The following is a 25,830-nucleotide window of genomic DNA, read 5'->3' as shown; positions in this document are numbered from 1 at the left end:
TTGGAATGTATGGTGTTGGAAGTATTTATGAGTGTCTCTTAGGAATTCCTTAAGATTGTTTAGAACTATACTTCTGGATGCACATTAGGGTGTCCAGAGGTATAGTTCTAAACATTTTAAGGATGTTTGAAATTATAGGATTAAACAATTGTAAGTCATCAAACCTTTGCAACTTCGAACACCTTTAGCAATACCTCATTCTTCTAGTTCCAAGAAATCCAAAAAATATTGCAAAAGGCTTACCTCTACCCTTGTACGATCATCAATGATGATCATTTTGCTTATTCATTGGTAAAACCCATAACTTTCTTTCAAAAAATTTGTTAAGATTATGGAGAGATTAGAAAATAAAGAATGGAGGAAAAACGTGATGAATGTGTATTTCTCCTTAAGAATAATGTAGTTATTTCATTAAGGATTAAGGACAATTTTTTATCCTAAAAAAGTTCATTATTTATATGGATGCGAAAAGAAATCCGGTGGGTGGAAATATATGTTTTGTTTGGAAAGTGTTTTTGAAAATAGTTTTTGAAGACTATTCATGTTTTATAGAACAAAAGTTAGAAACTCAAAATGTTTTAAATATATTTTTGATGTTTCCAGACATTTTAAAAATAATTTTTATTTGTATATTTGTATACCATAAAAAACAAGTGAATACAATGTAAACTGTTTTTAAATGTTATCTAAAGATACATTATGCTATTTTTCTATCTTGAAGAATAAAAAGCTGGTATTAATATGTTTATTTATTTATTTATGTTTTGAAGAATTGTTTTAAAAAAACACTTGAGAAGTGTGATATAAGACCTATTGGAGAATTGTTTTTTAGAACAATTTTATGTTCTCCATAATAAAAAAACACTTTTGATAATAAAAAAATTGTTTTTATTTTTAGTTTTTAAAAACAAAAAACATGTCTTTAAACAAAACATCTTTTAGTTATTTTTTATTGTTTTATCTTATTTTTCGAGGATTGTTTATTAGAAATAATAGACCTATAGAATGATTAAAAATAAAATAAAAATTTAAAAATTATTTTTAAAAATATTAAAAATAGGTTAAAAACATTTTATATTTTTAAACAAACTTTTATTTTATGAATAGCAGAAAATAGTTTTAAAAAAATTATTGTTTAAAACTATTTTTCAAAATTATTTTCGAAAATTAGCATCCAAAACCGTAATTTCTCATTTGTTGTTTCCAAACACGCCCTCGCACTCCATAAACCTCAAGTATACTTCGAACCCTCCACTCCCAATAAGAAAGTACCGCCATTTTCCACGGCCCTCACGCCCTCACGGCCAACAGCCGCCTTAGATCCTAGGAGTCTTCTCTTTCTCGCAAACGCTTTTCTTCTCTTGGTTGTGGTTCTGATGGCGAAGGGTGACGATGCAATACAAAGAAAGAAGAACAAATCAAATCGGAAGAAACTCCACAAGGACTCATCCTCCTCTGCTGTCTCTGCTCGTGTTGCCGCCATTATCGCCTCCAAGAAGCGTCGCAAATCCGGAAAACGCCGCATCTGCGAGGTAGTCTTCCGTTAATGCTTGATGCGGTTTCTGGGTCTTTTAGGACAAATTGACTCTTTTTATGCGCCGTTTGTTTTCTGAGAAAAAAAAGTGAAAAGAGAGCAAAAAAAGGGAAATTTAAGTGTATGTCTTTCTTTTGGGTTATTTACTTGCGATAATGGAAAAAATTAAAATAAAAAATAAAAAATCATAGGAGTAGTCTGAAGAAAGGCTAGTTGATCGATTAAATCCTAATTAAGTACTGGACAAATATTTTACATTGGAGCAATTTCTACGAGAACAAGCAACGTAATGGATTGTAATGTGACCCATGGGCCATATCTGGTGCTTTGAAGATAATCATTCATAATCAGTTGTGCAAAATATCATGTTCTTTAAATGAGAATTTTAATTGAGATTGAGCCTAATGGAAGTTTGGATTGATTTCAGTGAACATAACCCCTCGAAGTAATATGGAGTCAGGGGGATTTGCTCACTGAATCGCTTAATCTTATACAAGGATGAGTATTTGTTTTGACTTAATTGGCTTTACAAAAGTGTCCTATTTTCTGAAATTATTTTTCAGAATATTTTATATCTTAGAAAATCCTTTTTAAAATAATAATATTTTTATGTTATGGAAGATTTGCCTCCAGGTTTGTTTGCCTATAAATAAGAGACATGTGAACTTGTTTTGTGCAACTATTCCGTCTGCATTAAGAGTTGATAATTATTGGAGGTTTTTTTTTTTTTTTTTTTTTTTTTCTTTTAAGAATTACTATGTTCATGCATGCTATGTGTTGATTTCTGAAAGTTTTGAAAATTCTTATTGTTTTATAATTATTTCATTGTTTGATTTGCTTCTGGTGGATTATGTGAAACATGCTCTTGGTGGATCCCATGAATGATTGATAGTCTGAAGGGAGATTGCTTGTCCATGGTGGTTTGTGAACTTGTTGCTTGGATGTAGGATCAAATTTGAAGAATAATGTGCGGTTATGAACTTATTTAATGTTGAAACCTTAAGATAATTACTACCAAATCATTTAGTAATTGGACAGTCCTGTGGATTTTGACTCGAATAGTGGTTGGTGATTGGTATTTGGGGTTTTCAAGTAAAAAGGGAAAACAATTAGGTGCTTTTTTTTTATTATTATTATTATTATTTATGTCTCCACATTATATATTTTTTTGCTGGTCTGGAAGCCAATGAATAGTATTGCTTTGTTTTGGATGGTTAATTAAATTAAAATAAAATTGAAAAAAGCTGGAAAAAATATAGATGAGTCCATTTCAACCCTCTCTAGATCTATTTTTAATGTCGTTCTTTTATAGGATTGCTAAGTTTGAGACAATCAAGGAAGAATGAGGTATTTTGGAAATAACTCATGAGTTTTGTATTGCTATTAAAATTTTTAAGTTTCAAAATTTTACCGTTAAATTTGAAATAATAGGAATATACCACACTGAAACTTGAAAGGAGTTCTAAGCAAAGTTGAGTCAGTTGTGGTATTTTAAACTCGTTTTATGACCTAGGAGAGAGAAAATCCATGAGTCCATAATCGTTAGAAAATTTTCTTATATCTTGAATTGGGAGGTTCTCAAGTGATTGATATTAAGAAGAAATAGAACATTCATTTTCTAAAACTTGAGGAATTAGTAGGTTCCCCCTAACTTTTGAAACGACCTTTCCACCATCTATGAGTTGTAAAGTAGCTGCATCTTTTTAATACATTATGCTTATTCACCTACCAAAAATCACAAAGAAAAAGAAAAAGAAAAAGAAGAAAGAAAAAAGGAGTTCAAGGGAACTCTAATAAACAAAATAATAAAAACTACAAAAATATGGGTGATCTCAAATAGAAGAAAACTCATCCTAGAGGAACAAAGAAAGAAACGTCACTCAAAAGATATACTTGGTTTGGGTGTTAAAATTGTCACAAGTAGGAGATTATCTTTGGATCGTCTTTTTTTTTTATAAATATATATCTTTGGATTGTCTTAATAAGTGAGTGAAAAGGAAAAAGATTATAATTGTGACTTTCTTTCAGTTTTTTCCCGTTTGACCTTTTAACTATGCTTTGGGTTTCTTAGGTGATGACATGGTCATTTCAAAAGTTTGGAGTGAATCAACCAACTTCTTTATTATTTGGAAGTCAATATTCTTAGTTACTTCAATGGCATTCAGTTTAGGTGTGGACCTCCTTGTTATTGTTCTAAGGTGTTCTCTAACAATTCTAGATTCATGAATTCTCTCTTAAGTTGTGGCATAAATTGATAAGTATCACATGATTATGCCCTTAAATAAATGTGATTTAAGTTGTTTAAAGGTCATCCTTTCTTTGTGAATCCATTCTTCCAACCGTATGTTCAAGCATCACTCAGATTTTTAAGCCTTTGTATGAATCTACTAATGCTTTGGTAGGAATAGAAAAACACATTCGGTGGTTTATTTAACTTTTTTTAGGTTCTTTTTCAGTTTAATTTAATTTAATTAATTGCCCAAAATAAGTAATTTGTATCCAATTCAATCCAACCAAACAAAAAATATGAAGTGCAGAAACATAAATAACAAAGAGAGACACAAGATCCTTCTTTATGAGAAAACAACTATTCATGGAGAAAACCATAGGACTATCTAGTCCACTAAATAGTCTATTAGAAGTTATTTGAAGTGCCAGGAATGTTGAACAAGTTCTTCTCCGCATGCAATCTATACGCACAACCTTACTCTTCAATAATCCTCCTACCTGCAAACATTGAATCCATAAAGTGTCAGAAATGAATTAGAAATTGCCTTTCAGCATTTGCTCAATACTTCAAAATCCACCTGAAGCGTTATTCATGGAATCCATTTTTTTTTTGGATAAGTAAAAAGGAAGTATATTAATCAAAAAGCGGAAACACCAAAAACGAATGCCCTCAAAGTATATAGGGAGTATACACACCGTCTTTCCTTACTAAGAGCCTATCCAGTCTACAAAAATTACAAGAGAAGAATGGCTCAAAACTAAGAAAACCCTGACAAGATCAAAGATTACATACAAAAGAATATTTCAATCTTTGAAGCAAAAGCTCCTCATTCCCGAAAGTTAATCTATTCCTCTCCTTTCAGACTAACCATAATATACATAAAGAAGCCATTTGCCAAGCATTATTCATGGAATCCATTAGATTCAGAGAATGGATTAATTCTGAACATGATTAATTTTGAAAGAAAAAATTTGCCTAGAATTTTCAATTCTTAATGCAGGAGAGAATCATTGCAGAAAAACAACTCGTCTTTTATTTATATGCAAACAGAACTTCAGGGTCAGGTTTTCGCCAGGTAGAAATTTTCTTACTTACCAAAGAAAATCTGGTCACAACCCTCTATGGTTTATTTGATCTCAGTGCAAATCCTTAGATTTATTGAACTCGCACTTTAGATTGATCTAAGGGTTAATTTTACTGGTACCAATCCAGAATTCACTTGTGATAAGTCTTAGGTCAAATTTTTTGTCAAAAATAATTTTAATGTTTTGTAAAACTAAAATTAAAATTTTGGAAAACCCATTTTAATGTCCAGTGTTCATATTTCGTCCATGGATTTTATTACCCTGTATAGTTTTCCTCTGAAGAAATTTCTCTGAAACTGATTTTTTCTAATTCAATGGAGAATTGATCTCAAAGACTACAATTACTTTGCATTGAATTGCCAACTACTATTGTGGACACAAAATCTTTCACATTCAAATTGTTTGAAATAAAAAATATAAAAATAAAATCTTAAGTTGGTTTATCTGTTCAACATTTGGTTATTTGTGTTGTTAAGCATGCATCTTTAATTAGGATATATTCCTTGGAAACAAGGAGTTAGGGGTTGTAAATTTAATTCTTAAAAAGGGGAATTTGACCCAATATAGAGTTAGTTTGTCTAATTCTTATAAATTGTTGGATTGTTGTTGGTGGTACTCATAACTAGGAGTTATATTTGTGAATTTATTGTAAAAAGAAGTGTTGCTGGTGGGGCCCATATCTTTACCTATCATAGTTAAGGTATTTTTCTGCTCTCTTGGTCTGTGTGTGTTGACTCTTTCATGCACGTGTTTTCTTCGTTTTTACATTGTTTTTCAAGTTTTAGTAATATGTAAATTGAGATCATTGTTAAATCAACCAGAGTATGAAGTTGCAAACTGAGAAACAATGTTGCTCTTCATTTCTTTATCTTTTCAGTTGGAATTAGTGATTTTATTTTTGCCCCTGGTTTGTTCACTTATACAACATTGTTATTGCAATAACAGCTTGATGTTGATCTCTTTCTAGTTTCATGATTTTATTTCAAGTGTTTTTGTTAATGTGCACAATTTCATTTCTTTGGTTTCCTGAACTTGTTGGCACCCTCTAGTGCTATAGTGTGCTTTGAACTGTGTGCTTTTTGCCAAGGAATTTGTTATATGTGAATCTATCTTGACTTGTACAGGGAATGTGTTTTAGCCTTCCTACTCCTGAGGATCCATTCAATGAGAGACATGAGAAAAAGGATAGTAAAAGACAAAAAACAAAGAAGCTTGTGCCTTCACAGCAAGATGGTGGACTTTCCTCCAATGGGACCAATACAGCTCTGAAGAATGGAACTCTGGATGGGAATCATGTAAATGTAGATCATCAAGAACTGAAAAGGCATGTCAAAAATATAAAGAATGAGCAGAAAGAGGTTCGTCCATCCATTGATAATGTGGGAGGGAAATCAGAAAAAGGTAAGATTCCTCTGCCAGGGAAGGGTAGGATTGTCCATGGTCAACAACAACAGTCCTGTGAAAACTCAGATTGTCCATCAAAGTTTCTCATTCTGTGCTTGAAGTCAATCCAGAGTGCATTGCAGCAGGATGTTATCTTCAATTTCAAAGAAGACAAGCCTTTATTTGTTAATGAATGGGGAGTTGAGTTCTGGAAGTGTTATTCATCCGGTATTGATATATTGGAGACAAGCGGAGCTTGTTCTACCTTGGAGCAAATTGCTTGGATGATTTCTACTGCTGCTGATACTATTGCAAGAAAGGAGAAAGAAGGTCTATTCCTCACTAGCCCCTTTCTTCTATTCCTTGTACCATCCCAAGAGAAAGCTGCCAAGGTTTGTAAGACTTGTACTTTCTTTTTATATGCTGCTTCATTATTGTTATCTTGTTTTGACTCTTCAGACTCATTTACTTAGAATTACTTTTATATTATGCCTGCCCAAATACTTTTGAAGCTTAATTCAGTTTAGAGGGCACTCAATATCTGTGTGAATGGAATAATTCCATCATGCTTTTCATAGTATTTGAAAGCATAGTATGTGTCCTTAAGAATTGAGTCACTGCACATAACAAATGTGGTTTATCGCAGAAAATTTAAAACTATCCTCACTTGATCCTACTCATATTTTGGAATATCCTTCGTTTTAATAATATGAAGAAAGGGCAACTCACCTGCCTCCCTTCGTTTAATAAATATTTGCATTTTAATTAAAAAAATTCAAAGTGGACTCATTTTAAATGCAAATAGAGACAAAATGATGAGACATCATTTCCATGGAAGGAAAAATGCCATTTCTTTGAATTCTTATTCATTTTTTTGAGCAACAAAGAGAATACTTTTAACTTATCTTCCTTTGAGTGCTATTAGATTTTCTCAGGCCAGTAAGTTAGCTGTTGACGGTCATCTTTTATTATGCTCAGGTCCGTGCAGTGTGCAAGCCTTTGAAGGCTCTGGGAATACATACAGTGAGTTTACATCCTGGTGCCTCCTTGGATCACCAGATTCATGGGTAAATATAGACTTTTAATATTTGTATATTTTATTTGTTATTTTAAATCTTGACCTCTATATCTCTCACACACATGTGCGCATGCACACATGCTAATGCTAACACTACTAGATGTGTTTGGTGAAGGTAGAAAAATCTAATGTATGGTCAAGTTTGCCCATGCATCGGTACCCCTGCAAAAAAAAAAAAAAAAAAAAAAAGGTACTAATATAAAATAAAATCATGTGTAAAGATCATAATTTTTGTTCTTGGGTCAGAAGGACACCATTGCTCTTGCATTATAAAGTTAGCCTTTACCAACTTGATGTTTTCTTAGCCCTTTGTGGTAGTCTTTTGGGGGATTTTTCCCTTTATTATTTCTTCAGATATTTTCTTCTCTTTAAAAGAACTTCTTACGTGCTCTTGCATCCATTCCTTTTCCCCTTTACTGAAGCAGCTTTTAGGTTTCCATCTGATAATAATAGTTGTATTTTGTTCCTGGACTTCTTTAGCAGTGTTTGGAGTGCATACTGTACTTTACTGTACCACTTCATTGATTTTGTTATGAAGTATCTATTCCAACGTCTATGATGAATGTGTCAGGTTGGCTTTTGGTTTTGTGTCATGTGCATTGTGTTAGAGAGACTAAAAACTGGAATACTTTTTCTTATCATTTTAACAATTGCATTTGGCATTATGTACACTCAATTATAATGAAGAAAGAAGAGAGTAGAATATCAAGGTTAATTTCTTCCTAAGTAGCTTAATCGGATGCGTTCCTAAGCAAATCATTCAACTGTTGCCATACATAAATGGAGAGAAGAAATACAAGCAAATAAATCAGTATACATGGAAACAAATCAACAACTAATTTAGGAATATTTTGACACTCCCCCTCAAGTTGGTTCAAAGATATTTTCCATTCCTAGCTTGCTCACCATAAACTTGAATGTAGACTTGAAGTACCCTTTGTTTCTTTGTTAGAATAAAGGGTGTGCATATTTGTCCACTCTCAAATTTTTCCTTACTAAAATGTTGTTCTAGTTTAACATGCTTAGTTCTATCAAGTTGTACTGAATTTTGTGCAATGCTAATTGTTGTCCTATTATCATCATGTATCCTCATAGGTTACTTGAGAAGAATCTTGGGCACACAATAACTCATATATTCCAAGAGCCATTGCATGAAATTCAGATTTTGTACTCAATCTTGCCACTGCAAGATAGTTTTTGTTTCTCCAAGTGACTAAATTTCCTTGTATAAATGTGCAATATCCTGTCATTGACCTATTGTTTGTAGTGGACCTTGTGTGATCTGCATCCATGTAAGCTTTAACCTACAAATTATTGTTCTGTAAGACTAAATAATATTTATAGATATGGACTTAAGGTGTCTTAGGATCCTTTGAACAACCTCTATGTGACACTCTAAGGGTGAATGCATTAACTGACTTATCAAGTTCATATCATAGACTATTTTAGGTATTGTGTGTGAAAGGTGGATTAACTTTCCAACAAGTCTTTGGTATCTCCCTTTTCCGCTGACACTCCATCTATGATAGCTCCTAATTAATGATTTGGGTCAATAGGAGTATCTTCTAGTTTACAACTCTTCATTTTGGTCTCATTGAGCAAATCCAAAACATACTTCATTTATGAAATAAATATTCCTTTATTAAACCTTGGCACTTCCATCCCAAAAAAGTATCTTAAAGTCTCAAGTCTTTTATTTTCAAATTCCTTTACCAGAAGATTCTTTAGATCCTTCATTTCTTCCACATCATCGCCTTTCACAATTATATCATACACATAGACAAAAAGTGTTGTAATTTTGTGTGATTCCATTGGCTTTGACAATACCCAAATTTAAGAATGGACTTGGTGAACCTATCGAACCTTGCTCTAGGAGACTATTTCAAACCATACAAAGATTTTCTCAACTTATAAACCTTCCCATAATTTAAGTTGTCTTCATAACTAGGTGGTAAATCCATGTGAACTTCCTCTTCTAGGGAGCCATGCAAAAAAACATTCTTTACATCAAATTGTTGTAGTGGTCAATTTAAATTTCCTACCAAAGATAAGAGAATCCTAATGAAATTAATTTTTGCATCATTTGCAAAGGTTTCTTGATAGTCAATTCCGTTGGTTTGTTTGTACCCCTTGGCTAGTAATCTAGCCTTGTGCCTCTCTATTGAACTACCAGCTTTGTAGTTAATGGTGAAGCCCCGTTTACATTCAACTATTCTTTTCCCTTTAGGTAAATCCACAATTTCCTATGTATCATTCTTATAGAAAGCTCTCATTTCTTCAAATAGCCTCTTTCCACTTAGGATTTTTTTTCAAGCATTTGATACGTTTTGTGGGACAAAATCAGAGGGAAAATTAGTTTTAAAACCTTTATAATTGAGACTAAGTCTATGGAAAGACAACAAATTTGAGAGAGGACATTTAGTACAGGTTCTCATTCCTTTTCTAATGACAATAGGAATATGCAAATCTATATCACACATTGGGTTAGAAAAAGGAGAGGGAAGAGAGTCAGAATTAACTAATTCCGGGATTGATGACTGGTTGTGCTTGAGAGAGATGGGACCTTTTAACTTCTGCTGCTTCTTCCCTGAGTAAGCCAACAGATCTGGTCTATGACCAGCTGCTGGCAGATTTGCAACCATTTTCCTTGGCCTTGACTTGATTTTCTGACTCAATTCCTTGCAACAAACTTGTGTCCCCAGCCTGGCTATTGCTTTGGTCATAACGCTTGCTGGTATCATTTAGGATTGGAAGAGGGAGTGGGCTATTTGTCTCCCATAACTGATCTTTGTTATAACTCTTCTAACCTTGAAGATCAGCCATTGGAAAGTTTTCTTCATCTTCAGAGACTAACATCCATAGAGACAAGCACTTTTGAGGAAAGTATTCCAAGACAATGCACTTTAGAGCTTTAGGAACAAGTTTGTCCTCTTTTTACGGTGGATATGAAAAAAGCCAACTCACTCAAATATTCTTGGTGAAAGGGATCCAATGATATGTAAATGAGGGAAATAATGTTTCAAGGTGTTAATAGGGATTTGGAAATTCAAAATCTTTAAAGGCATTCGATTTATTAGGTATGCAGCCGTAAGAATTGTATTCCCCCTAATAGTGTTTAGGGACATTTCTAGAAAATATCAATGCCTAACAAGGGCTTTTTTATGTTTTATTTTTTTTTTCTTCCTATTATCCCATTTTGTTGGGGTGTATCAATATAAGAAGTTTAATGCACGATTCCATTTGTAAGGAAATATGAACCAAGGGTGTTGCTAGGATATTTCCATCCATTATCAAATCTCAACACTTAAAATTTTTGCATGAAATTGGTTTTCAATCATTTTATGAAAATGTTTGAAGGTGGTGGTAGGATCGGGTTTATCCTTGAGGAGATAGATCCAAGTATCATGAGTACAATCATCAATGAAATTAATGAACCACTTAAACCCTAAAAGACATATAACTCTTAAGGGCCCCAAAAGTCATTGGGCACCATAAAGGAAGGAGTTTCAGAATTGCTTGGAGAAATCTCTTATCACTTGGAGAAAAGGACACCTGGTGATTTTTGGACACAAGCTTCACATTTAAACATAGACGGACTAGGCTTGAGAACATTTTGGGATACAATGCTTTTGATGACATAAAATTGGGATGACCAAGTCTTTGATGTAAGTAACCAAACCTCTCCCTCTTAATCCCTACAATTCCTTGTTTGATAAACTTGCATATGATTATTCACCTTTGGCTCTAAGTAGTAAAGTCCCTCTCTCTCTTTATCATTGCCAATCATCTTCCATATAACTAGGTCCTCAAAAATACAACAATTGAAAAAAGACTGTTATTAAGCAATTTTGAGACTTTGTTAATTTATTGATGGACAACAAGTTACATGAGATATTAGGCATATGAATAATAGAAGGAAGAGTTAAAAAAGGTGAAACAACAACCAAACCTTTGCCACTAATAGGGGTTATACACCCATTAGCAACTTTAACTTTTTCTTTTTCTGAACAAATGGTATAAGTTGTGAACAAATTTGACTCCTTCGTCATGTGATCAGTGGCCCTTGAATCAATGATCCAAGGACTTCAAGATGATAAAACATTAAAGGCTACATGAGTTTTACTTGATTGTGTTAAGATACAAGAAGAGGAGGAAGGAACCTCAGATTTCCCTATCAATTTGTACAAGAGGTCTAGCTGTTCCTTGGTGAAAATAGGCCTTTCTGAAATGGAGGCAAGGACTGGTTTTTCCTCAAACGCAGTTTCCATGGAAGCCCCTTGGTAGGCCTTGCTATTTCTATTAGCTAGTTTGTTTCCCTTTCCTCCATATTATGGTTTTCCATGCAACTTCTATCAAGTCTCCTTAGTGTGTCTTGGTTTGTTACAATTACCATACCAAAGAGTCTTTTTTTCTTCATTCTTTATTGATCCAAACTTTTGTGATCTAATAATGGAGCTTCCTTGAATGGTGTTTAGGGTTGAATTCTCTTGTGAAGGAGGCCCTAACATCTACTTTCTTCGCGATGAACACGTGCATGCACTTTTTGTAGAGATGGAAGGGATCTAAACAAAGGATTTGAGCCCTAACCTGGTCCAGCTCTGAATGAAGATTATCTATAAACTCAAATATCCTTTCTTGCTCCATCCGCCTGCTTAGCTTTAAAGTGTCTTCATCATATTCCATTTCAGAGTGTTGATAATGGCCAAGCTCCTGTCATAGACTTTGAATTTTGTTGTAGTAAGCTGTCATTGAAGATTCCCTTTGCTTTGTGTAATGGATCATATTTTGCAAACCATAAATCTGGGTAATATTCCGCAGATTTGAATCATTTAAATCACCTCATCTCAAACCTCCTTGGCTGTTGAGAGAAACAAGCAAGTCCTGCTGGTTTCTGATTGCATAGAATTCAGCAACCAAGACATGATCTTGGAGTTTGCTACATACCATCATTTGAAATCTGGATCCACAGATTTTGGTTCCTTCACAGTAGTGAGAAATCACCCCATTTTCCCTCTACTTTTGCTGAACAAATTTATGGATTGAGATCACTCTAGGAAGTTTTGTCCATTGAGTTTCTCTGGTAATTTGAGGAGTAGAGTTGTCACCATGAGCTAAAGTTCATGATTGGCCCATGGCCTTCACTAATTGACTATTTTGAGACACTTCCTGACATTGTTTCAAGTGAAAGAAGGCTCAACAAAGGGCAAAAACAAGAAAAAGATCTGTGAGACTTGGCAATGAAGGCCAATGAGAACTTTATACCAATTTAGGTTTCAACAATGAATGCTGAAAGAAGTTAGTGCCCTGATACCATGTTGGAGAAATTAAAAATTGGAGTACTTTTTCTTACCAATTTCAACAATCACATTTGTATTTATATAAACTCAGTCATAAACAAGAAAAAAGAAAGTAGTCTATTGAAGTTAAATCTCCTGATGTTGGATAATTGGTATGTGGAAGGTAGTTGTGACCATTGGAATGGAAGGCTCATTAGGGGATTATATCATTAGGAGTTAGAAATGGTAGAATCCTTTTTCACTTGTCTCCAAAATGTGATTGTGCATGTATGTAATGAGGATAATTTAACTTGAAAATATGCTAATGATGGAAGATTATAGGGTATTGAGTGCATATTGTAATCTCCCTTTCTCATATAGAAAGGTCTGGGGTTCACCAGCCTGCATATTCTTTTGTTTGGGAAATGATTCTTACTTAATGCAAAAGAGAAGGGCTTTAGTCCAGTAGTGTTGTTAGGGTAAACAGGAAGAAGAATGGGCCAAGCACTTAATCAATTTATGAAGGTATAGAGTTCATGGTCTTTTATCATTCTCAACCTAGTGTGTTGTGGGAGATTGTTCTGAGTCTGTTTGGAGCCCAGTGGGTCTTTCCAGAAACTGTAAAGGAGGCGGTCATCAGCTGGAAGGGTTCTTTTGTGGGTAAAAAGAGGGAGAAAATTTGGAGATCCATTCCGTTATTTATTTTTTGGACGGTTTGGAAGGAGAGGAATAGATTAGCATTTGGGGGGGGGGGGGGGAGTTAGCTATACAGAAAGTCAAGAATTCTTTTGTTTGTAATTTGTGGGGGTGGGCAAAGTTGTATAATGGTGCGGAGCCTCGTTCCCTTATAGGTTTCCTAGAGTGGATAGCCTCCAGTTGAGGGCTGGTGGGTTTTTTTGTTTCTTTTGGTTGTCGTTGTGAGGCCTTCGTCGCCTCGTATACTTCCTGTATGCTATGCGGCGCTTTGCCTTTTGCTAATATATGTGTTTACTTATCGAAAAAAAAAACTTTAGGTATTATTTGGGTGCTTCTTGATACAATTAAGAATACCTTAACTAGTTGGCATGCAGGGATTGTGAGGAAGGAGAAAAATGAAATTATGGCCTTACAGCTCCATTATGTTTATTTTGGTGTATGTGGAAAAAATGAAATAGAAGGTCTTTAATGGCATAGACTGGTTAGAATTGTAGCTGAAAAATGTTTGTATGGATTCTTTAGTTGAATGGACTGGAAGATCATTAGGAGATGAAAGACTTCCTTTTATAGACTTCATTGATGTTCTGGGCAGTAAAGGAGTGAATGATATCTTTCATTCTGTTTTCGTTTGTCTTCTTGGTCTGTGTATATAACATGTGTCCAAGGGTTGACCCACTCCTTAAGTGCTTATTGTTTAAAATTTTACATATCAAAACGAAAAAAAAGAAAGGAATTTGGGCTAGATTTTTGTCTTTGCCTGCTTTTTCTTGCTCTTATAAACAACTGTTTATTGTTCTACAGCCTAAAAAGTTGTGAGCCTGAATTCCTTGTGGCCACACCTGAGAGACTTTTGGAGCTTATTTCCTTGAAGGCCATTGACATATCTGGTGTCTCCTTATTGGTAAGCATTTTACCCTTTTCATAACTACAAGTTTCTTATCTTGATTGCTTTTAATTCTCATAAATGTATTTGACTTATTTCTTTTACGATTTACATTTTCAGTTGTGCCTATTATTTTGGAGTCTTGACATTTAAAAGGGCAGACTTAAATAATGTATAGGCCAAAATATTTCACTTGTTTAATGGACATTTTGATTTAAGAGGAAACTATAATAAAGTGCATATCAAAATATTTCACTTTTGTGTTACAGATTCTGAATTTGTTATCTACCCTTAGTTCTCATAAAAATAACAAGAGGAATACAGGACTTACCGTTTATGAAGGTCCTCTGATGCTTTCTTGCAAATTTGTCCTTGGTTGTTGATTATCTGTTTATTCTATTCTACTGGTACTGACCATTAATGTCTGATCATGCTTTTGAATATCGTAAATATACAATTTACTCTATGAACATCATTGACATATATTTAGGTCTATCTGCTTCTTAAGATGTTATGAAGAATTTTATAGATCTTTATCCGGGAAGCTCCTGTTATTTACTATATCAAGTTTTCGTCATGGATGGACATGCTTCACGTCACTACATTTCCTAGGCTCACCTAGATAACTACTTCTCATTTTAATGTGTGCTGATGTAGGACAACCCTAGGATGGTTGCCTACACTCAAGGGTAGGTGGAATAGGGTTTTATTTTTTAGGGTGTAAGGAGAGGAACAAAGAATAAATTTTATGGTAGAAAAAATTATAAGATAAAAAATAGAGAGAAAGAAGAAACAATGAAGAAAAGATGGAAAACCTTAGAGTCTTACTAAGGCCTTCTAGGAGTCTCACCATTGAGAGTTGCAACCTTGCAATGAAAGAAAATATAATATTATTCATATCAATTCATCCCTCTGATTTACATTGATTAGCCTATTTATAGGCTTCTCTAAGAAATCCAAAGTCTACTACGACTCTAATAACCTATTATGATTCTAATTTTAATTATAATATTCAAAGTCTACTAGAACTCTAATAACCTATCATGACTCAAATTCTAATTGTATTATAACTTAACTAGCTAATCCTAATTAGACTCCAACAAATATTAATCCTAATTTAATTTCAAGTAATATTAATCCTAATTTAATTAGAACTAATACTAATTCCCTTTCTTGATATATATCTTGAAGATTCATCCTCATCATGTGCATTAGTCCTTTTTCAGTGATTTGTCTGAAATATGAGCTATTAGATAGCTGTTAGTTGGCATCTTTTATATTAGTGCTCACATTTTTCATAGGTTTGTTACTTTTGGCATCATTTCTTTCTGATTCATTTTTGACATTTAAATAGGTTGTTGATGGACTGGACACTCTCTGTAAAGGAGGCTACCTTGATATGGTTAAATCTATTAGGCAGTCTTCTGGAAATCCCCATGCGGTTGTTTTCAGTGAACGCTCAAGCTGTACCTCTGTTCCAGGTGTAGAAGATCTCCTTAGAGGATCATACTGTAGATTACCTCTTAAAGGTTCAATTAATAATCAAAGTGCTTGCATTGCTCAGTCTATACATCTGTGAAGAAAAACTACTAAAGGTATGCTTATCACTTGGTTTTTATGCAAAAATTGTATGATCAATCATTGGGAAAACATCTCATGAAGCAAACCCTACCATCTGAAACCAAATCCTTTCCACTTGTGATAATGTTCATCCCTTTCCCACCACTGAAACTATTGCATATACCCCTGTTCTTCCAATGCCGGTTGAACTGATTTGCTCTAAAGTCATATTCTAAAATTATATAGTATTAAAGAGGCAATTGTGATAGGCTTGTTGATGGGCTGAGCCCAAAGTAACGAGAGAGCGCTTGTTTTTGTTTTCTCTTCTTTTCTGTTTGCCTGTTGGTGCCTATCATATACAATGTATGTATTTTGGTGTCATTTCTTAGGTGTTATTAATATATTTTCTAATATTGCCCGTAAAATAGTAATAATAATAATGGAATCATGCAAGTTTGAGATACTAGAAGCCATCCTATGTCTTTACTTAACCCGTCTCTGATCCAAGGGCCGAGATTTTTCTTCATGTCCATATTGCTCCCTTTGGCTGGATATATTCTGGAATGTCAACCTATGAATTATGGCGCAGTTAATAGGTCATATCTTCTAGTAATACGGTTATGAGTCCCAATATTTGTCCATCATCTTCCTGCTGCTGGTCTCCGTAAACTTACTGAGGTTGAGAGTGAACCTTTTCCTACAATTCTTAGGCAAGTGACTGAAGATTCAATATAATTCTTAGAAAGATATGAATTAGTGCTGTTTGATTTTTGTTGGTGGTGGTCTATGGCTACAGCCATTTTACTGTTGATTCTGTTGATATTCATATTGCAGCTCTCCCCGTCCATAACCATTTATTATACAAGAATCCCAGTGCTTGTCTTAATCTTGAAGGCCAAAAGTTGACTACTTAACCTTTGAACCCAAAATCGCGGGCAGTGTCATATAATTGTTCATACTTTAGGTTTGACCTAATGATTTCTACCCATCAGATTCAAGTTCTCTTTTCTTGTGTTTTCCTTTCTGTGCAGTTAAGTTATTTTGTCTTTGCCATTTCTTCGCTATTTCTTCTCATTTTCTTTGGGCAGTTTGCTTTGCTTGATCATAAACAAAAAGCTGAACTCATCTGGATGCTCAGAAGATGGGAAAGGATGAAATTTTCGATGAATTTCCCATCTTCTCAGAAAACCAGAGGACAATTTTTTCACTTACAAAAGGAAAAGTAGAAGTATCAGCATGGGTTTTGTTTCCCTTCTGCTGTTTAACACTGGCATGCTGCTCATTTGAGGTCAAATTTTGACAGCAAAACAACTCAGCCGTTGGTGATTGATTCAGAGCACATGCGCACCACCTAGAATAGTTCGTGATCTTGACTTCAAATTGGCCATATCCAATTCTCGCAGAGATGGGCGGCTGCACTTTCAATTGTTTGTTGCACCACTTGCAGGACCATGGATTGATATTGTGAATGAGTGCAGGAAGCTCTATCTGACTGAAGCCCCCGGGATATTTATGACACTCCACATCATGGCTTTTGAGATGCTGGAGTTACAATTCTCTTTAAGAATGTTGTATCATTCGCATTTTTGCCTGAAAATACAATTAGATCAAATATCATGAACCCTTATATTTTGTTTTTCTGCATCGTGACCCTTCCTAACGTCACTGACCGGGCTAAATTTTGTTTACAATTTTGGCATTGTACGACTTCAGGAATGTCTCCTGTAACACACAATCTCAGCATCCACATGAATGATAGTGAGTATTAGTGCAGTTGTGTAATTTATAATGTTTTAAGAACCAAGAATTGAAAAAGTTCATGATTCATTATTCGGATCCATGATTGAATTACGGTTGAATCGGTGTTGTCATAATTATATAATTTTTATATTTGATATATTAAATTAACTTATATAGATAAACAGAAATATATTAATATTTTAAAATTTATTAAATAGAAAATGTATAATATTTAAGTATGAAGATATGTTTAAGATAAGAAGAAATCATAGTATTTGATTTGATTTTTTTGTATTTGTATTTGTATTTTATTATTTTAATTATTGATATTATTTTCATAATTATTATTATAAAAATAAACATGAATGTAAATATTTATATTTGTTCAAAAGTCTTATACGGAAAGTTTAAGGGCATATGATGAAACCCATTAAACTACGAAATCAGATACCAAACGCTCATATTTGTACCAAAATGACGTCGTTTCAACATTTCTGAAGCATTTTTATTTTCTTTTTCAAGCTTGGGACAATTTCTCCGTTTGGTTGCTGAGAAAAATGGACCCATTTCCATCCAGTGTTTTGTTCGGTTCCATTCTTTTCCTGAGAACCAAACGGAGAAAAGACGATAGGTTTATCGGGTCCGACGAACCCGATAACGGAAGATGACGGGGGGCGAGCATAAACGATGACGAGTTTGAAAGGCTTGGTTTTGGGGGGTGAGAAGAAATGATCGACAGTCCATTCGAGAGCATAGAAGCTGTGAGAGCTGTCGTCAATGCCGATCACTAGCACAGGTCTCTCTGTGGTCTCCATGGAAGAAAGCAAAAATGCTTGAAAAGGACCCGTTCCCAAAGACGATGGTGTTTTAAGAATCGCTGAACGCTGACCGTCTCCAGGAGACTGGTTTCCGTATTTTAAGCTGCGCCCCACGTGATGTTTGGTAAGTTTCCGAATATATGGGGAGGTTGTAGGATTTAGTAACTTTGCAAATTGAAAGACTCGTCTCCCAAGGACCTCATCTATATATAAGCTCTCTCCTGCCATACCAAGAACAAGAAACCATTCGTAACTTTTCCAAATTGAAAGACTTCTCTCTGGGTCATCATCTTGCCATACCAAGAAGAGCAAGAAACCACCTCCTTCCTAACCAAGATTGCATTCGCTTCCCGAAGCTATATAGTTTGCGCATTAGCTTCAATGGATTCTGTGGTAGAAGATGAGAAGAAACACGATCAGCGTCTTGAAGAAGCGATGAAGATTGAAGATGGAGGTGATCACTGTCTTCAAAAAACGATCAAGATCAAGAAGCGGCTACCACGATGCCATGATGATGACGACGACGACGACGATGATGAGGGGGCTGCGTTCAGGAGAAAAAGAAGCAGAGGTGATCGGTGTCTTCAAAAAACGATCAAGATCAAGAAGCGGCCACCACGGTGCCATGACGATGACGACGACGATGATGATGAGGGAGGGTGTGTTCAGGAGAAAAAGAAGTTGAGGATGAATAAAATAATGGATAAGGCAAGGTGCCCGTCTCCCCATGCAACGTCAGAGCTCCCTGTTGTCCTCAGAAATCGGATCAGGGCTCTAGGGGGTTCTGATGTCACTTTTGTAATCCAGAAGCCTCTCTTCAAGACTGATGTGAGTTCCGGTCACAACCGTCTATCCATACCGTTGAACCAGATACAACAAACCTTCCTCACACCTGAAGAGAGCGAGAGGTTGAACTCGGGAGGAAACGGAAAAAAAAATGTGCAAATATGGAAGTGATGTTGATTGAGCCCTCCCTTCATCGGGAAACCATCAGTCTGAGGAAGTGGAACATGAAGAAAGCTTCCGAAAATTCTACCTCAATGTATGTGTTGGTGACTAATTGGAAATCAGTTACGGAAAGGAATAGCATGAAGGAAGATGAAACGGTGCAACTCTGGTCTTTTCGAATCAAGTCCAAGTTGGGTTTCGCTCTTGTAAAGAGAAGATTACAAGATGATCCTAGGAATCGTTCGTTAAGGGGCATCCTGGATAGCTGAAATAGATATCAGGGACAGGTAGGGTAGGTGTATTTAGTATTTAGTAGAAGATGATAAACCTGGATAATAATTGTCACTAAATTGATTTTTTTTTTTTTTTTTTTACCGCTAATGTAGATATTTGGCATTCACCACGTTTTTCATTGTTGCCATATCCGGGTATTGGGCGTTTGGCAATCAGGCCAAGGGAACTGTTCTTGCTTACCTTAATTTCTTCTAAAAATAATTTAGATGTCTATTATTTTTTAGATGTTGTCTTGGACTTGAATTTTATTTTGGGCTTTACATATTGACGTTGCTTTAGGCTTCAATTATTGTTTTGGTGTGGGCTTGGTGTATTTGGCTATGGGCTATGCTTGTGGGCCTCAGGCCATCAAATTTATTTCCTTGTTTGGGCTTAGCTTTTGATATATCACTTGGGCCTAATTAAATTTATTTGACATTGGATTGATCTTGGGTTGCAGGATTTTTGTTGGGCCAAATTGAATTCATTTGACTTGGATTTTACTTGGGCCTTTTTACTTATTCTTATTTGGGCTTGTCTTACTTTTATAGATGGGTCAATTCTACTACACTAACTTTTTTTTCTCGAAACTTTGGATAATCACCACGTGGAGGACTAGATTAGACTCGAAATCTCTTTAATAATCTTTTAAAAAAAATTTTAAAAAAAACTGTAAGGCCTTTTTTCTAATAAAATTGTAATTTTTTTTTAATAAAAACTATAAAATGTTTTTTAAATAAAAAAATACAAAAATAATTTTTAAATTAAAACTGCAAAATATTTCTTTAAATAAAAACAATAAAATCACTTTTCAAACAAAAAATGTATATAACATCCTTTTTTTCAATAAATACTATAAAAACTTTTTTTTTCAAATAAAAATATTAAATTACTTTTAAAATTATTTTTTTAATGAAAATTGAAAAATTACATTTCAAATAAAAATTTCAAAACTCTTTTTTTGAATAAAAACTGAAAAAAAATCACTTTTCAAATAAAAACTGCAAACTTTTTTAATAAAAAAAAACTGCAAAATCACTTTTTTAAATAAAATTGCAAAATTACTTTTTAGATAAAAATTTCAAAAATATTTCCTTTTAATAAAAATTGCAATTTTTTAAAAAATAAAAGTTTCAAAAATCTTTAAATTGACTTGCAACATTACTTTTGTAAAAACCCATTTTTTATTTATTATTATTTAAAAAAAAAATCACATTTTCTAAATAAAAGTTATGTGGAAACATTCTTTTATAAATAAAATAATAAACTTGACATCCATCCTCCAACTTAAGAGAGTGTATTAAAAAATTATTACAACGCTTATGTGGCTTTATTGTATATCATATTTCGTCAAAAATTTAAAATTATTGCAATAAGTAAAAAATGTTTCAACTCTCTAAAAGTTAGTTTACATCATCATTTTACTTTTATTTTATTAGGTAGATGATAAAATTTATAGTGGGGTTTTTATCTACTCATGTCTTAATTTATTACTTAAATTTTCTTAAGTGATATTAATCTTAAAATATAATCAAATATCAAATAATTTTTTATTAATATTTTTCATTAAAAAATTGAAAAAAAATCAACTATATTATATAAAAATTCATGTTAATGTTGATATATTTGTCGCATGGGTTTCTCTATCCATTTTCAAAAAACCTCTAATAGAATGTCTTATTTGTTATCGATAATTTAGTTTTAATATTGTTGAAAAAATTAGCGTCTAAATTTAACATGGTGTGGAAGTATGAATTGATGTATAAGTTATTTTATTTATTTATTAAATAGAAAAGGAGTGGAGTTTGGAAAGTCGGATGTTTTAGTATTTGAATGGGCAAATATTGGGTTGGTTAAGAAGAAATAAAATTTTAGAGAATATATTTAGAAATAGGGTATGTAAGTATATATAAAACTCATATAAAATATGAATTTTTAAAATTAAAAATAAAAATAACCTCCATAAAGGTTTATTTATTTATTTATTTTTATGCCCATATCACGGGATGTTAATGTGTAATTGAGGTTTAATTTTTAAAAAATGAATTATTTTTATGAATAGTCTTAGTCTTTTTGTTTAAATATTTTAATAAAAAAATTTAATTTAATAAAATATATTGACACATTTCTTCATTATTCTTATATATATATATATATATATTATAAAATGAAGAATTTAAAAATGTATTAATTTTTAAATCAATTTTATACTATATTTGATTTTTTTTCTCCATTTTTCAAATTAATTCAAAAAAAAAAAAAGATTTTAAACTTTTTCTTACTTATTCTTTTGTTTCCTCTTATTTTTAGAGCATGAGACTAAAAATAGTTACCTATTAAAATAAGTCTAGATGTCACATACACTTCAATTTAAAGCTACTTTAAATATTTTTTTTGGTCCTTGAATTAAAAGTGAAGAAAATAAAAAGGAAATATAGAATGGAATAATTAATTATTTATAAAAAGAAAATCCAGAAAAAAAGTCAATGCCTAAGGGGGCATTGGGAAAAAAAATTATTTTTTGAAATCTCTCATCAAGGATTTGGATTTGGCTTAACTCTATTCAAATATTTTCTATTTCTATTTTTAAAAAATAAAAAATAATTACAATTTTCATATAAAAATAATAAACCCTTTTACAAAAATTGTAACCGAGCTTATATCCTTAAAATATTGAAACAATGATAAATCACATTAGCACAAAAAACAATACTCTATTTACAAAAATAAAAAATAAAAAATAAAATAAAATATGGGATAATTGAATTTGTTTAAATTTTAAAAGAAATAGAATTTGGAGTGCAAGGGTCCAAGTTTCCGAATATTTGGGGAGGTTGTAGGATTTGATTAGGATTTAGTAACCTTCCAAATTGAAAGACTCGTCCCCCAAGTTCCCGAATCCGAATATTTGGGGAGGTTGTAGGATTTAATCAGGACTTAGTAACTTTCCAAATCGAAAGACTCGTCTCCCAGGCAACTCATCTATATATAAGCTCTCTCCTGCCAACGAGAACAACAAACCATTCGTAATTTTTCGAAATTGAAAGACTTCTCTCTGGGTGCTATATAGTTTGCGCATTCTGTGATCGAAGAGCTACAATGGATTCTGTTGTAGAAGATGAGAAGAAACACGATCAGGTTCTCGAAGAAACGACCAACAAATTTGAAGATGAAGGTGATCAGGCTCTTCAAGAAACGATCGACAAATTTGAAGATGACGGTGATCAGTATCCTCAAGAATCGATCAGGATCAAGAAGCGACCACCACGGTGCCATGATGATGATGAGGGCGGGTGTGTTCAGGAGAAAAAGAAGCGAATGATGAAGAAGATGATGGAGAAGGCAAGGTGCCCATCTCCCCATGCAACGCCAGAGCTCCCTGTCATCCTCAGGAATCGGATCAGGGCTCTGGGGGGTTCTGATGTCACTTTTGTAATCCAGAAGCCTCTCTTCAAGACTGATGTGAGTTCCGGTCACAACCGTCTGTCCATACCGTTGAACCAGGTACAACAAAGTTTCCTCACACCTGAAGAGAGCGAGAGGTTGAACTCGGGAGGAAACGGAAAAAAATGTGCAGCTATGGAAGTGATGTTGATTGAGCCCTCCCTTCATCGGGAAACCATCAGTCTGAGGAAGTGGAACATGAGGAAAGCTTCCGGAAATTCTACCTCAATGTATGTGTTGGTGACTAATTGGAAATCGGTTACGGAAAGGAATAGCATGAAGGAAGATGAAACGGTGCAGCTCTGGTCTTTTCGAATCAAGTCCAAGTTGGGTTTCGCTCTTGTAAAGAGAAGACTACAAGATGATCCTAGGAATAGTTCATTAAGGGGCATCCTGGATAGCTGATATGGATATCATGACAGATAGGGTAGGTGTATTTACTATTTAGTAGAAGATGATAAACCTCCCTAGATAATGATTGTCACTAAATTGATTTTCCATTTTTTTTTGTATTTGTTTTTTTAATTTTGATTGAATTTTAATTGTGAAAATAATTAATTCAAATTCAGTCATTCTGTTTTTTTTTTCCTTTATTTGTTTTCCCCATAGTTTCTATAAACCAAAGGGTTAGGATGTTGTCCTTTTGAGTTTCTTTTACTTGAGATAGTCTAATACATATGAAGCACATGCACTAAAAAGTAGGGATCTAACACTATTTGAAACTGGTATGAGAGAAAGGCAGAAAGATGAAATCAAAATTATGAGTTTCATATTTGGACATCAGTTGCATTTCTTTTGATGTCAATGAGTCAGGTAGCAACTGGTAGTCACGGACCTTGTTAATTTTGTTTTGAGCATCGAAGGCATTACCTTGAATAGTGTTACATAAAGGCACTGAGAAGTAGGGACTTGTCACTATTTAAAACAGGAGAGGAAGGTAGAATGATGACTGAAACTAAAATTCATTAACTTGTAGAAAGCTGAAAAACTATGGCTTTTGATGGGTGACACAATATGATTGAATAATGTTAGCACACTGAAAAGTATAAATTCCATCTAGATCATCTTTTGTGCAAAAGCTATGGTATGGTAAGAAAACCTTGAAGGGTCCAAGGAATGAGGACACATTAGCCAGTGTGTCTCACATAGCCTCAAATTCCCAAAAAGACTCAAATAAGATGTGGTTGATAGCTGGGCACCTCTGGTACTTGAGTTTTGCATGCAATGGTATCATAAGTTGTGGTTATCAGCAAACTAACAAAGATAATTGATGGTAATCCGTCTGAACTTTAGGCTGATATCTTTCAGATACTGATGGTTGGGAATAAGCTTCTGATCTTTGGTTTTCCAATCCCCAGTTGTCTGAAAGATGATAAATGACGAATCTCCATATGCATCAATCTCCTTAATTCTCAATTCTCAGTGTGCTTTTTTTTTAAGGCTTATCCGGGGGCTGCTACTCTGGGCCATCCAATTCCTCTTCTTTCTTTTGCTGCTGATCTCACATTGGGAGCAGTTCCTTCTCGTTAGGGTCATCAAATGAAAGATGGTCCTCCGACTCCAAGAAGAAATAGATATTAACTACCAAATCCACATTATTGAAACCTGCTTAGTGTGGCTGCAACGTAAGGACTGCAATTAGTGTGCAGAAAAAGGAGAGTGCTAAGTTTGATTATAAGGACTTGAAGGACACAACAAAGTGTGTGGAATTTGAGCTGTTCTAGCTGAAACTTTCTCCAGATGGTTTGAGTGTCTTTTCTGAAGTCTTGAGATTTTTCACCCTTGCTGTAACTAATGATACACAGCCTGCCAGTTTCTGCAATAATGCTATCTTCAGTTCATTCCTCTTAGAATAGTAGGGCTAGATTTGCTTGAGACCCCCCTTGGGAATTTGGTACTAGGTCAGGACCAATTTTGAGAATGAATAAAACCAACAATTTCTATCCAGGTACTCTGCAACAAAATCAGGCTCAATATGAACCAATAAGATTAGCAAGAAGCTGTGGTGGACAGAGTGTTCTGCTCCAGCATGTGAGCACAATTAAACTTTCTTTACTATTTTTATTGTTTTTGACATTTCTCTGGCTATTCTTGCATGACTGAACTGATTCTATTGCTCCTAATTTACTCATGGAGCTTATCAATCAACTTTTGTACTTCTGTGTCATTGCTTCTTGTTACTAAAATATCATCAACATAGACTACGATAAAGGTAGAATGTTGTAGAGTGATGCTGACAAAGAGAGATTGATCTGACTTTGTTGACTTGAATCCAAGCATGAGTAGAGCTTTATACAATTTTTCAAACTAAGCCCTTAGAGTTTGTCTGAGACCATAAAGGAATTTGTGCAAATGACAAACCATTGTAGGTTGATTGGGATCTTGAAAATCATATGGCTGCTGCATATGCACTTCTTGCAAATCTCCATTGAGAAATGCATTATTAACATCCAATTGTTTAACCACCCAATTTCTTGCTGGTGTAATTGATAGAATTACTCTGATGGTAGTTGGTTTCATTACAGGACTAAACGTTTCATTAAAGTCAAAGCCTGCAACTTGATGCAAGCCTTTAGCTACCAACCTAGCTTTGTACTTGTTAACAGTGTTATTAGGATTCTCTTTAATTTTTAAAACCCACTTGCATCCTATTTCTTTTCTGCCTTGTGGTAATGAAACTAATGACTGAGTTCCATTCCTCATTAGTGCAAGATGCTCATCTCTCATTGTTGCAGCCTAATTTTCATTCTATAGAGCTTCATCAACAAATTCAAGTTGTACAACAGCAATATAGACTTTACGCTTGTAAATGCCAACCTTGGATCTTGTAATCATGTTGTGTGAATTGGTGATATGCAACCTGTCCTTATTAGGTAAAACTG

General features: G+C 33.9%; 2 protein-coding genes across 2 annotated transcripts; both read left to right on the top strand.

The window, feature by feature from the left end:
• The first annotated feature begins 1,250 nt into the window (after window positions 1-1,250).
• On the top strand, window positions 1,251-17,552 carry LOC117928079 (probable ATP-dependent RNA helicase ddx5). Its single transcript, XM_034847875.1, has 6 exons — window positions 1,251-1,532; window positions 5,974-6,624; window positions 7,211-7,299; window positions 14,084-14,183; window positions 15,520-15,760; window positions 17,029-17,552. The coding sequence occupies exons 1-5, from the start codon at window positions 1,377-1,379 to the stop codon at window positions 15,742-15,744; spliced, it is 1,221 nt and encodes a 406-aa protein (XP_034703766.1). The 5' UTR covers window positions 1,251-1,376; the 3' UTR covers window positions 15,745-15,760; window positions 17,029-17,552.
• A 1,112-nt stretch (window positions 17,553-18,664) lies between these two features.
• On the top strand, window positions 18,665-19,500 carry LOC117928397 (B3 domain-containing protein At3g25182-like). The gene is made up of 2 exons (XM_034848286.1): window positions 18,665-19,191; window positions 19,278-19,500. Exons 1-2 carry the CDS (start codon window positions 18,665-18,667, stop codon window positions 19,498-19,500), a joined length of 750 nt encoding a protein of 249 aa, XP_034704177.1.
• Window positions 19,501-25,830: the final 6,330 nt, after the last annotated feature.

The sequence above is a fragment of the Vitis riparia genome, chromosome 13 (assembly GCF_004353265.1).
Source record: "Vitis riparia cultivar Riparia Gloire de Montpellier isolate 1030 chromosome 13, EGFV_Vit.rip_1.0, whole genome shotgun sequence".
Taxonomy (NCBI): Eukaryota; Viridiplantae; Streptophyta; class Magnoliopsida; order Vitales; family Vitaceae; genus Vitis; species Vitis riparia.
Note: the sequence above shows the minus strand (reverse complement) of the source record. Positions and strands in the feature narration are given on the sequence as shown.